The sequence below is a fragment of the Parasteatoda tepidariorum genome, chromosome 3, assembly GCF_982258835.1.
Source record: "Parasteatoda tepidariorum strain Cologne lab strain chromosome 3, Ptep-v5.0, whole genome shotgun sequence".
NCBI lineage: Eukaryota > Metazoa > Arthropoda > Arachnida > Araneae > Theridiidae > Parasteatoda > Parasteatoda tepidariorum.
The window spans coordinates 55,347,718-55,360,652 of NC_141757.1; the positions used below are offsets into that span (position 1 = coordinate 55,347,718).

Genomic DNA, 12,935 nt, shown 5'->3' on the forward strand with positions numbered 1-12,935 from the left:
TACAACCATCTTTCCAGACCATTAACTATTTTATTTGCTAAAATAAATTGTTTTTCTTCTGCTAAATTAAAATAAATAAATGTTTTAGTGCAACACTTATGACTTCTCAGTTGAAATATTCACAGAGGGTAACACACGTAACGTTCAGTTAACACACGTAACGCACCAATTTCACCAAAATAAAGAAGTTTTTACTGTTGCAAGAAATTTTTAAAAATCACTAAGCACAGCTTCGATATTGTATCTTTCTATAAAAGAAAATATCTTAATTTTTTGCCTTTATACTTCACAGAATTAAATGAATATATTCAAGGTTTCAAATATCTAGCATTATAAAGGGTAACACACGTAACAAAATTTCAGAAATTTTTCTTTTCAACATCAAATTAATTTGCGCCTTCAATCTTCGTTTTGAAAACTTACAACACATATAGATTTAACAACAAATTAAGAAAAACATAAAAAATATCTAACAAGTTTATTATAATAAGTCTTAAAGTTGAAATATGTCGTGTAAAAGTAACACACGTAACGAAAGAATCGCCCCAATGACATTTCTGGCAAAAAAAACCGAAATACTGGTTAATAAAACCAAAATATAAGTTATTAAAACCATTCTTATGATAACGGTTTCTATTCATATGGTAAAGGTTTACCAGAAATTCTGGCTTTCAAAATTATTTATCTCTTTGTCACACATTAAGTAAATTTAATCGAATATATGTTCGTGCTTATGATCTAGGGTATCATGATAAAATTACCAAATTTTTACCACAATAACAAAATTTTAACGCATATTATGAAATAATATTTCATTGTTAATTTCACCAAAATTATCATCAAGGCTTTTTCTTCTTTAACAGCACTACAGCCTAGTGCAGGCTAAGGCTTTCTCCGTCTGCCCTTCCTGACAGTTCATCTTGTAACTAGATTTCTCCATCTATTCATTCCCAATATTTTCAGATCCTTCTCCACAAAGTCCAGCCATCTTGTTGGCGGTCTCCCTTTCTTCTTTGTACTCTCAATCTTTAAAAATGTTAGTTTTTTAGCTGGAAAAGAATGTTTACGACTAAAAACATCTCCCAATTATCTGATCCTGTATGACTTAATAACTCTCAAATGGATGTTATATATTTGTTATAGAATTATATAAACTCGATGTCTTCTCCATGTATTATTTTCCTCCACTGCTCCAAAAATTGACAGAAAGGTCTTTCTTTCAAAAGCGAGTAATCTATTTTCGTCTGGTTTATTAATCGTCCAAGTCTCACTGACATTCAAAATAATCAGTCTATTAATAGAGTAAGTTTTATATAAACTTACTTATTATAAAATAGTAGTGCTCATGAAGATAAATTAAAATTTTAATTGATTCTTCAATCCAAAGTAAAATCTAGTAACCATAAAAATTTGGTTTCCTATCATCAAAGCATTTCGGTAAAAATTATCGAGCTTTTTGATGATCACACAGAGTCAGTACCATGGTAAATTTCACCATACTCTGAGAGTTTTGATCATGCTTTTTTCTAGGTGTACTACAAAAGATGCTCAAAGAATTAGCCAGACTTCTTCTCAAAGATGCAAATGCACCTAATTAGATTCAGATGCAAATATACAAAGATTTCCTATCTTTTCATCAGCTCAAGATAGCACTTGTGACATCATGTTCCCGTGATGTGATTTTTTATTCTTTTGGTATATATGTAATTATTATTTGTAAACATTTATTCTTCTTATTTATCTTTCTTACCTGTTTAATTACACACTGATTAAATAATGATTGGTACATTATATACTATTCGAAATAACAAGTAAAATAATTTGCAAACTTACTCTTTGCATAATAAAATTACTCTTTGGTAAAAATTATTTTGGACATAAAAATCGGACATTTTGCAGATTTTCAAATCAGCTTAATTGGTCCCTCTAATTAAACAAGAAAAACTACTTAGATCTGAAAATAAATTGTCCTTGAGGGATGACTTTAAGTAACAGATACTTACTGGCAACATGAAACTTTGCTTATAGTGGTTGACATTTATACAAACACAGCATCTATGCCACAGCCATTAATCTTGGTGTAACAAAAATTAAAAATTATTCGCCAGTCTATAAGTTTCTATTACATAAAGTGTAATGGAAATTAAAAAGAATATTTATCAAACTACTTTCTGAAGTGCGTAATTAAAAAGTTTAATTAACAAGGAAAAAGAAATTCATTGCCATATTTCGAAATAAAATAACAATATCCTTGCATATAAATTTGCCAAAATCACAAGTTTTTGAAAACATAGCTTAATTATATAATTTGTTTTGTTTTAGCTCTGCTCTTTGTTAATTATGATTTTGTTACAAACGAAAATGTTTCAAAACAAATATAGAGTATTAGATTTGGGCGTATGGAATTAATTTTAATAATGCCATTAAATTATTATTATGATTGCAAAGAATTTATTTTGTAACTCTAATTTTCACTCAAAAGCATTTTTACGTTAATTCTTTTTCTCTGGTAAACATATTGTTTGAGTAAATAAGGATTAAATTATGAATAAAATAATTTTGTAAGAATAACTGCATTAGTCAAGTAAAACATTTATAGGTTGAGGCAATTTGAACATACAAAAGGATTTTATTATCCTAACAGTAACTACAAAAAATTGTCTACGAAATTATATTTTTTTTGTCGTTTTTTTTCGTTATTATTCTTTAGTATAAACTCTATACCATTCTGGGAAAACAATAAAGCTTATATTAATAATATTAATGATATAGTACTCATTCTAACATGTTTTGAATAAAGAGAAGTAAGAAGATCATTTAAAAAAAAGTAGATTAAGAACTGTTACTCAGCCGACCTGGTGGTTAGCGTGCCTGACTGCGGAGCCGATGGTTGCGGGTTCGAATTCCGCTCAGGGCATGGATGTTTTCTCTCTGTGTTCCATGTCCTTTCTCCTTTGTGTGATTGTGTGAATGCGACCCGCCCTATAAACGGGTTTGTGGTTGTGTGACTTGGGCGACGCTGCTCCACCACCGTAACTTCGCCACAGGAGCCCACTGGGTAATGAGAAGAGAGTACAAGTTCTGGCACTCCTGGCCAATAGGACAATACATCCCAAGTGCCCGCCATTAAAAAAAAAAGAAAGAAGGAAAAGAATTGTTACTCTTGATTAGTTAGTATTATTCAAAACAGTTTCAATTAAGTTTACAAACACAAACAATTAATAGAATCTAATTAGTTTTGATTTGAGTTTAAATAGCCATCAATAAATAATGCATTTTTAATGCATACTTATCTAAGAGTTAACATGAATTATCAGCTCCTAAGTTCATAGTTCCTTTTAAACTTATATTTAACTCTTAAAATATTATTTCATCAATCTAATCAGATTAACTTAGTAATTAAATTTCACATAATATAAAACGCAATTTTCGAAAAAAAATTTCAGATATTTTACTAAAATTTTAAAAATTAAAGAAAGGCAATTTTTTTTAATAATTGATTCTAAGATCCTCAGAACTTAGTGTTTAGTTTCTTCGAGAATTTATTCCTCTGAAATTATAATTCAAATATTAAGTTTAATTTTAAATATGCTTCGATAGTCTTTTTTTTTTCGAGTTGGGTTAACTGTGTATAAACGTGTGATGGTTTTATCAGCTCCACGCAGTCTTGTTTTCCACTTTTTTTGTTGATCTTGCCAGGTATAATGTTGTGGAATCTCAACATACAACAAATTATTAGCAGCAGGATCTTGTTGGCTCAGAGTATAGAATGCCTCTAGCTTTGTAACTTTTGGTGATGAAGCTACATGTTCTTCATTGCCTTCTCGAAAGTACACTGTCTGCTGGAAAGGTAAATGGCATTCAAGTCGTATAATACTATGTGATTGATAATGCATTTCATATTCAAAAATACGCCATGCAGCTTCAGTTGATCCCACATACCTTCCATTGAGAAAGGAGTCAATTTCATCATAGACTGCCACTCCTTCACTTTTCTTGGAAAATTGCAATGTGGCACAATCATAACCTTTATAAACATATTTATAAATATACTTTATACTTTGAACAGTTGAACAAACTTCGATATTAATGTGGCAGACAAATTTGGCCAATAAGTATGGATTGTAAGGAACAATAAATCTGTTGTCTACAGTGTGGCCTCGTACCTTAACAGTTCGACTATCATCTCGCCGCTTGTAAAGTGCATACCCATTGACATTATCATTTGTTGCTTCATTAAAATCTTTTGGAAAGTTTTTTTTTGCACTTTCCCTTCTCCATGCATACAGAATGAGGATTAAGTACACCACATGGACCATGAGTCATGTAATTCCCAACTTTTTCATAAAGTTTAGGATGAGTATTTTTGTCTGGAATTTCAGCAGAAACAAATTTGTCAATATCAGATACACTTCTGATGTTATCATGGTCATCAAGAGTTAATAACATGTGGGCATGTGGCAGACCACGTTTTTGAAATTCGATTGTGTATATCAAAGCAGCAATTTTACCAAACACTTGTTTTTTTACTATGCAGGCCAGAAGTTCATTCAACTTACAATGAAATACACGCACAACAATATCTGGTCGATAATGAGAGGATTCCCGTGGCGCTAAGTTTTCACTGATCTCTGGCCAACGTGGATTGCATGTCATTGTTAAGAATAGAGAAGGTTTGCCAAACCTTTGAACAATGGACATTGCATCTAAATAGTTTTGATGCATATTACGGGGAGAACCAATGAAAGAAGAGGGAAGAATGACTTGACGCCCAACTCTCAAATTGTTTTCAGCTGCACGCTGGTGTATGTAATCAGCTACATTTAAATACATATCTGCAAGCAAATTACTTTGATTGTGCTTTATAAAATTTAAGCGTGTGCCTTCAATTCGAACATACATATCCACAACCCACTGAAGATACAGTTTTTATGAACGATGCAATAAACTGAAAGTTTCTCTGATGGAAAGACGATAGACAGCATACTGTCTCATTGTTGTTTTGTTTCGTTGATTATTTGTAACAGTGTGCGAAATATTAATATGCCATCCAGAATCACCATGGGGAAACAGTAGCGGATAAGCCAATGGGTTTAACTATGAGTCTAAAACAGAAACTGTGAGAATGCCACCTGACTTTGACATCACCACCAGGTTTCGTTCCCCAGGAGGTACTCCATTTACGCATCTAAAGATTGCTGCAACATCTGTAATTGTGGCATCATTGTACCGTCGTTGATCAGACGACGCGTTGACAGTGATGTGCATGCATATTTCCTTTTCATTTCCATCACTGGAATTCCAACAGAGATCACCCATTGTTTGAAAAGATTGGACATATGAATTCACTCTGTTCAGATATACAGCTATTTCATGCATAATGTTCGCATCACATTTGACATTACCTTGTTCACGCATTCTGTGTTCAACTGCTGTATCTACATCATAAAAGTAATTCTGAGCGTACTTTGGCTGACAACCTTCACTTGGTATAAGTGAACCAACACGATGGTAAAAGGTGTCATGGATTTTAAAATGATACATTCCACCGGTTACACTTTCATCTAAGTGTGTCTCAGAACTTATCATGGCAAATGCAGAATTATAGGAGCGAATATTGTCCAAATAATTTTGGGATCGTTTCTTTGCAGTATGGTCTAAAGATGTTACACCAGTAATCAAATTCTCAAAATATTGTGAATGCGACAATAAAGGAAGATCAACCTTGCCTTTCTGACAGCAAATACCATATTCATTGCTACTTCCTGTCTTCTCTAACATAAAATGCTTAGCATGACAAAAGTTACAAATAAAAGTCATAGATCCAATAGTAAAGGGGTCACAATCGTCATGAACAGTCAATGCATATTTGTAAAAATCTCGAATTTGTAGAGGTGGCGATTCCCTTCGGCGAGAAATGCTTTCCCGTTTAGAATTCCGCCATTCATTTCTCTGACGTCTGCCAGAGATATTTCGACGCCTGATAGCAGGCATTTTATTTAGGCAGCAGGCACTAAATAAATAAAAATAGAACTAAATAACTAAGATATCGTTTTAAATCTCAAATCAAAATAATTGTTTGTAGAATCAAACTCATTCTACAAACTCAATTGTTTGTGAATCAAAATAATTGTTTGGTTTGAATATTCGCACGTTTGTTTTGGTTTGAATATTCGCACGATGCCATTGCCATTCTATTGTAACGAAACAAAAAATTTATCAAAGGAACTAAAGAAATTGAATTCTTTTTTTAAGAAATTCAGTTCCGTTTTTTTTATCCACTCTTATTTTTGTTTATCAATCTATTAATTCAGAAATGCTTTAAATCAAACGATGCTTACGGAAACAATGCTTATGCGAACCACCCGAAAAATGATTTGCTGAATTCTCATTGGTTGAAACTAAATTATTAATTTTATTAATTGATTAAAGGAAATTTTCACAATTTAAGACCTTATTGCACATCTACATAACAATACCTTTAAAACGACACCTTATTTGTTTAATTCTGTTGCGTAGTTTGGGAGTTTTTAGCGAGACAAAATATTGCTAGCCTATTAATATATAGATATTTGAAACTAAATAAATATAAAAAACGATGTAAGCAATGTTAATGGCAAAAAAAGAAAAAGTAGAGAAATCTGAAACAAGGTTATTAGAATGTAAACCAAAAATATATGAAAGAAACATAAAACAGGGACATAACAGTAAATAAAAAACCATTTTCGTTATCAAGTGGAACCTAACACCTGCTAAAATAAAATGCGAAAATATTATAAGATCAAAACTTTCAGAAATTTTTAAAAGAAATAAAAATACTTTATAAAACTATTTTTATTTCGGCACAAATGATATCTGACAGTTAGAATTTCTTATTGAGTTAGCACAAGTGCTCTAAATGGCCTCTTCAGAAAGAGAAAACTAATATATAGGCGTTAGTGCCATGAAGCATATTACTTTTTTATATGAAAAAAAATGCTATTTGTTATGGTGATTAATGGCACAGCAACAAGAAAAGGAAACACAATTATACCTATTTGATTTTCGTATCGCTTACTAAATCGCTAAAATTGTTATTTGTCTTCAATAGAAGTTATATTAATTTTGTTACTTAATAAATTATATTAGAAATTAGCTTATGTTCTTAGCTGTAAACTTAGTTAAAATATATTAGTCACAGTTTAATCATGCACATACCCTGTTTTATTTAAGTAAAAAAAATTCTGATAAAATTACCATACTGTATAGTGTAGCGTATCAAGCTATATTAAGAACAAGTCTTTGTTTTATTAATAAAACATTTATTTCACACCACAACAAATACAGTAACGACAATAAACTTCCCATAACGGGTTAATAATAATCTTTCAAAAACATATAGAAAATCCCGTAACGGGTCAGAATAAACCTACGAATTCCAAAAAGCAACAACTACTCCAAAATACCAAGAACTCTCTTGTGTTCTACTTTTATCGTCTGCTTTTATTTTTTTAAATTTATCTCTTTATATTTTTATTTTATTTTATTTATGCTTTCGCCAGCCCGTTATTTTTAAATATTTTCAGACTTTATAATAGCAATAAAATTTCTGGGAAGAAAACCTAATTCAGGATAATTAAAACAAAATATGATGAATTTAACCCATTCATTTGGTAATTTTTTCATTCTTATAGTAAAGGTTTACCTGTAATTCCAGTTTTCAAAATTATAGCTCTTGTTACTTCACATTTGATAAGCACAACAGGACTGAAAAGTAAATTTAATCAAATAAATGATTTTAATGCATTGCTTTAGGGTTGCGTGAAAAAATTATCAATTTTTTCCACAGTAACCAAATTTTATCACATGCTATAAGACAACATTTAATTGTTAATTATTCCAAAATCAATACCAAAGAGCATTATTAAAAATTTACTGAGGATTTGGTGTTCTCATAGATTAAATCGGGAAATTGCTCCGAATTCTAGTTGTTTTCGCCATACCTTTTTTCTGGGTGTAATAATATGTGTACAAAAATAAACTTTGTTTATAATGAACGTATGTAAAAGTTAGTAACTGAAAAATCATTTAAAAACGATGACTTATAACGATAGGTTTTTTAATGCCATTACCAGGAAAAATAATGAAAAAATCCAATACGTATCATTATTCCACAAATTGAACAATTAAATTTTCAATTCTTGCTTGTACTCTGCGAAAAAAAGGAATAAGCAGTTCGTTGTCATACGTCCTCTTTACTGACTAAATTTGAAGGTATTTAAGCTAGTCTGTGTTGCGAATAAATAAAATAAATTTTTTAATTGGAACATGTTTATTTTTCTTTGATAAATTTTAGTTCAAAATTGCTCTTATTTGAGACAAGAAAATTTAATATTACTATTTAGACAGATGAGGTATTGTCATTCAGTACGTGGAACGGCGTTCAATTTGTAGAATTGAATAAAACCATTTTTTTAAAGTTTAATGTATAAAAAGGACAAATCTGTACTCATTGTTCTGACAGTCATTGTGCTTCCTTTGCATAAAATATAAAGAGTATGATTGCTTATCAGAAAAGATACCTATCTTACCTAAATATCAATCATTTCAACATAAAAATCATTCATTATATTTCGACCACATCTCAACTCAAAGTTTCCTTTACTGTGTTATTTCTAACAGACAATTATTCTACAGATTTTCATTTAACTTGAACTAAACAAAATTTCAAATCTTTCAAAGAAGATCAAATCTTTTGAAACAGTAACAGTTAATATTTGTCAATGTAGCCTCTAATAGTTAAATGAAAGCTGTCATTATTCATTAAAAATTATTTATAGCTTAAATTTATAAAATGTCAGATAATGTAAATTCATAAAATGTCAGATAATGAAAAGTTATAAAATGTTAAATAATGTCCTAAATAAATGTAATTAATCGAGGACTGTAAATATTGATACATAAAATGTCAAACACTATTTCATAAAATGCGAAAATTAATAGTTAATAATATAATAATTATATACAAGTAAATATTTACTGTATCACCTAAACTGCGTTTCACCTTCTTGTACATATTTTGACTCTTAATTATTCTTTTAATTAGAAATGTTTACTTGACATCGGAATTTAATAACTCTGTAAAAGAAAATTATAAATAACAGAATCACAATAGTAATTATTTGTTTAACATTTGCATTTGAACATATTCGTAAAATGGACTTTAACAAATCGAACAGTAAATATATACAAGAATATAGTTTCAAAAAAAACATGAAACTATTTCGGAAAAAAGCAGATGAGAAGAATTTTCTGTGTAAAAAAGAATGTGAATCCTTTTGAGGATCGAAACCCTTCCGGCAAATAAAATATAGTCTTAAAATTGAAATATTTGTGGGATTTCAAAAAAGTAAATAAAAAGTAATTGAATAAAACATAAACTTTTGAACGCAACAAAAAAGTAACTGCGCGTCCTTAGAGGAAAAAAAATGGTGGAAAAATATTTTGTTTCAGAGCATAACAAAAACTGAAATCAAATTAAAGAATGTGCATACTTGATAGCAAATTATCATGCTTCTCATGAAAAGCGTCTAAAAGAAACGCACTTTTTTAAAGTCTATTGTTTTAATATAAAATAAATATGGTCCTTTCGATACCAGGTTATAAACTTTGTTAATAGAATTCAGAAAAAGAAGTTGTTTTTATATATTTGTATTTTTGTATTACTTTAAAAAGCTTTCCAATTTTTTTTACTGTTATAATTTTACTACGAAGAGATTTTACGACGTTATAAATTTGACAAAAAATGGTGCCTTTACAGTGGTGCACGCAGGAATCAGTAATGCTCATAAAAAAGATAAACTTATCTTACAGTATTGAACAGACATTGTTTCTAACTGAAAAACTTATAAGTACACTCTAAAAAATAAGTCAAAATTATAAAGGGATAAAAACATATTTTTCACAAAAAAAATGCTGAGAAACTGCTTAGAAATACCCTTTTTTCATTTTTAACTGTTATTTGCAATATTTGCTAATATTTTTAAGCAACTATTTTATGGTTTTGAGCATCGTATAGATAAAATTGTGATTTGACTTAATTGTTAAATTGACACTCTACCCGATTATTACCTTTAAATTATCTGATTACCTGATTATTATATTATTATCTGTTTCAAGACATAATTTTTGGAAAGTTAAGTTGCCAAAAATTCTTATAAGGTTGGGCCACTATAGTTTCAAACATTTTTACACTTTAATTTGCTTTTAATGATTAAGAAAGCAATATATATATATATATATATATATATATATATATATATATATATATATATATATATATATATATATATATATATATTAACTGATTTCTACTAACACGGTTAAACAAACAGAATTTTATCTCACCAACTAGGTCCACTTAGTGCAGCCACATAGCCATTTACAGCTGTGTACATATCATAGCTACGAGCAAGAGGGTTAATCTCTCAATCTCATGATCGACATAAAAGGGGTTCAAGTTCTGTTTTATATGTTTAATAACTATGATTTTGTATGATGTATAGTATAAACCAACAATTTATGGCAATGTAATGTTACTTCAAAAAGCAAAGTTAGCGATATAAAATTTATAATCATCACACTAGGAAAAAAAACATGAACAAAACTACCAGAAGATGGATACATTTACCTGTTTCTGGCTGTATAGGAACATCAAAAAGCTTAGTAATTTTTACCGAAGCACTTTGGTAATGATTTCGGTTAAATAATAAATATTATTATAATATGTGATAAAATTTAGTAAATATGGCAAAATTCGATAATTTTATTATGATTTCCGAGAAGAAAAAAAACATTCATAAAAATCATTTATTCCGTTAAATTTACTTTTCAGTATAGTATTTTTACTAAATGAATTGTGCGGTAATAAGAACTATAATTTTGAAAACCAGAATTTCGGTAAACCGTTACCATATGAATGAAAAAATTACCAAATGAATGGTTTATAAAAACCATACAGTTAAGTTTCATTAACAGCTTTTTTTACCAGAAATATCAGTACCGTACAGTATTCTACCAGATTTTTTTCTTCCTGCTATCTCCTTCACGTCTTAGACTCTATAGAGAGAAAACACAGGTAACATCAATGTATAGATGTTTATAGAAGAAAACAAGGTCTAAATAAAATTTTTAAAAAAAATTATTTAACACATAAATATAAAAAAAAAAGACTTTTGTTTTCGCCTCCTCTTGTTTTCATCATAAGATTAATCGACTTAATTAAGATATGTGCTTGTACTCCTTTTTAATATTTATAACTTACTTTATACTTGAATGTATAGAAGAGTAAGATTCTATGAAATAAAAACATCTCTTATTAAGATTACTTTATTTCCTTAAAGATAACTCATAATCAATATACATTTAAGCTTAGTATTTAAATATTTGCGAAAATAATAATCTTGCCAAGAACTTTTGCTGAAGAGTAAATAAAAGTTAATGAAGTTGGAAGGCATGTGATGATTATGCAAACAAGTTATTGACTCATTAACTTATTAAATGTTTTTTCAACTAATTCGATACTTCGCTAAAAATTATTTGTAGTTCGTTAAAGTAATTTATCAGAGAAATTATAAATGTTGTTCAACTCAAAGTAGCTTTAAGAGGTTTTATTATTTTTTATTATTAGTAGTATCAAGTTGAAAAATTGTCTTTTCATATTTTATACACATATTGATTTTGTTTGTAAAAGTACTTATTATTATAGTGTGATTTTTATCCTTTTCTTCAGTTCTAATGAGAAAGTTTTCCTTATGTTTTACTTTATTTTTATTTTAAATTGAATAATGAAATTAATAATTCCTCATTTCAATGATGGCTAGTAAATATTTATACTACTCCCGAATTGGTCTGGTGGTAATTCTGATGACACCTACCCACTATAGTAGATATTTTTTAGATTATTATTCATCAAAAATGTTTGTTTTTGGTACATAAAAATGCATTACTTTATAACTTTTTTATTTGTCATAAATATTACCACAAGCCCGGTGGCTGAGTGGTAGCGCATCGCGCTCCCGTGCCACAGGTCCTGTGCTCGATCCTCGGTCCAGCAAGGTTGCCTCAGCCTTTCATCCCTTCAGTGGGTCGATAAATGAACACCAAGCATGCTTGGAAACTAAACACTGGGGGTTTCGCGCTCGGCTGACCACCTAACCGGAACATATGCCCCTGCACTTTAACCAAGTCCTTTCACCAAACTTTTTAGACAATGTATCCCATCTTATGAGTTACTTTATTAAATTTATTAAAAATAAAACTGAAATATTTTTGCAATAAATGAATGCATTTCGAAAAGAATAATTTATCAAGAGATTTCAATGACTAAAAACGTTACATCACAATATACTGTTTTTACTTTTGTAGAAAAAAATTTCTCAGCTATTATTCTGCAGGGTGCAGGGTTAAAAATCTTTTATATTTATACTTCGTTTACAATATCTCCTGCACAATAACTGCAGCAATATATAAATTTTTAAATGCATGAAATCCCTTTTATATAAAGATCCGTGTAATTGGTTTGAATAACGATTTCGCAAAACTTCCACTAACTTTCAAAAAAAATATATCATATCTTTTTCATACTGTTTGTTGAAAGAAAGTCTATAAAGTAAATGAGAACCATTTTCAATCGTCTATATACAGTTAAGTATTATGAGCTGATTAATAAAAAAAAAGAATGGCATCTAATTAAAACGATAGATATGTTCTATATCAAATAGTTCTAAATTTAACGTTATTGATCATATCATTCCTTTTTAGAGTTAAATTTAATAAAATATCTATATTGTAACTGGATTATATTTTTCCATCTTATTATTTAAAAAAAGTAAGTATTTAAGCTGATTAAAAATTCAAATTTTCTTAATACCAGTCTTATTAAACCTGATTTTTCG

At 29.2% G+C, this 12,935-nt stretch overlaps 2 protein-coding genes across 2 annotated transcripts; both read right to left on the bottom strand.

Moving 5' to 3' along the window:
* Window positions 1–1,444: 1,444 nt before the first annotated feature.
* On the bottom strand, window positions 1,445–4,833 carry LOC122269477 (uncharacterized). The gene is made up of 3 exons (XM_087160117.1): window positions 4,288–4,833; window positions 3,638–4,193; window positions 1,445–1,590 (listed from the first exon to the last, which is right to left on the bottom strand). Exons 1-3 carry the CDS (start codon window positions 4,831–4,833, stop codon window positions 1,445–1,447), a joined length of 1,248 nt encoding a protein of 415 aa, XP_087016243.1.
* Window positions 4,834–5,097: 264 nt separating this feature from the next.
* On the bottom strand, window positions 5,098–5,994 carry LOC147813811 (uncharacterized). The gene has a single exon (XM_087160118.1). It carries the CDS (start codon window positions 5,992–5,994, stop codon window positions 5,098–5,100), a length of 897 nt encoding a protein of 298 aa, XP_087016244.1.
* Window positions 5,995–12,935: the final 6,941 nt, after the last annotated feature.

Coding starts and splice junctions, on each gene's coding strand:
- LOC122269477 (XM_087160117.1), bottom strand. CDS start 4,833: ATGTATTTAAATGTAGCTGATTACATACACCAGCGTGCAGCTGAAAAC. Junction 4,194..4,287: donor GTGTACTTAATCCTCATTCT/GTATGCATGGAG, acceptor GCACTTTACAAG/CGGCGAGATGATAGTCGAAC. Junction 1,591..3,637: donor AGCTGATAAAACCATCACAC/GTTTATACACAG, acceptor GAATCTAATTAG/GTGCATTTGCATCTTTGAGA.
- LOC147813811 (XM_087160118.1), bottom strand. CDS start 5,994: ATGCCTGCTATCAGGCGTCGAAATATCTCTGGCAGACGTCAGAGAAAT.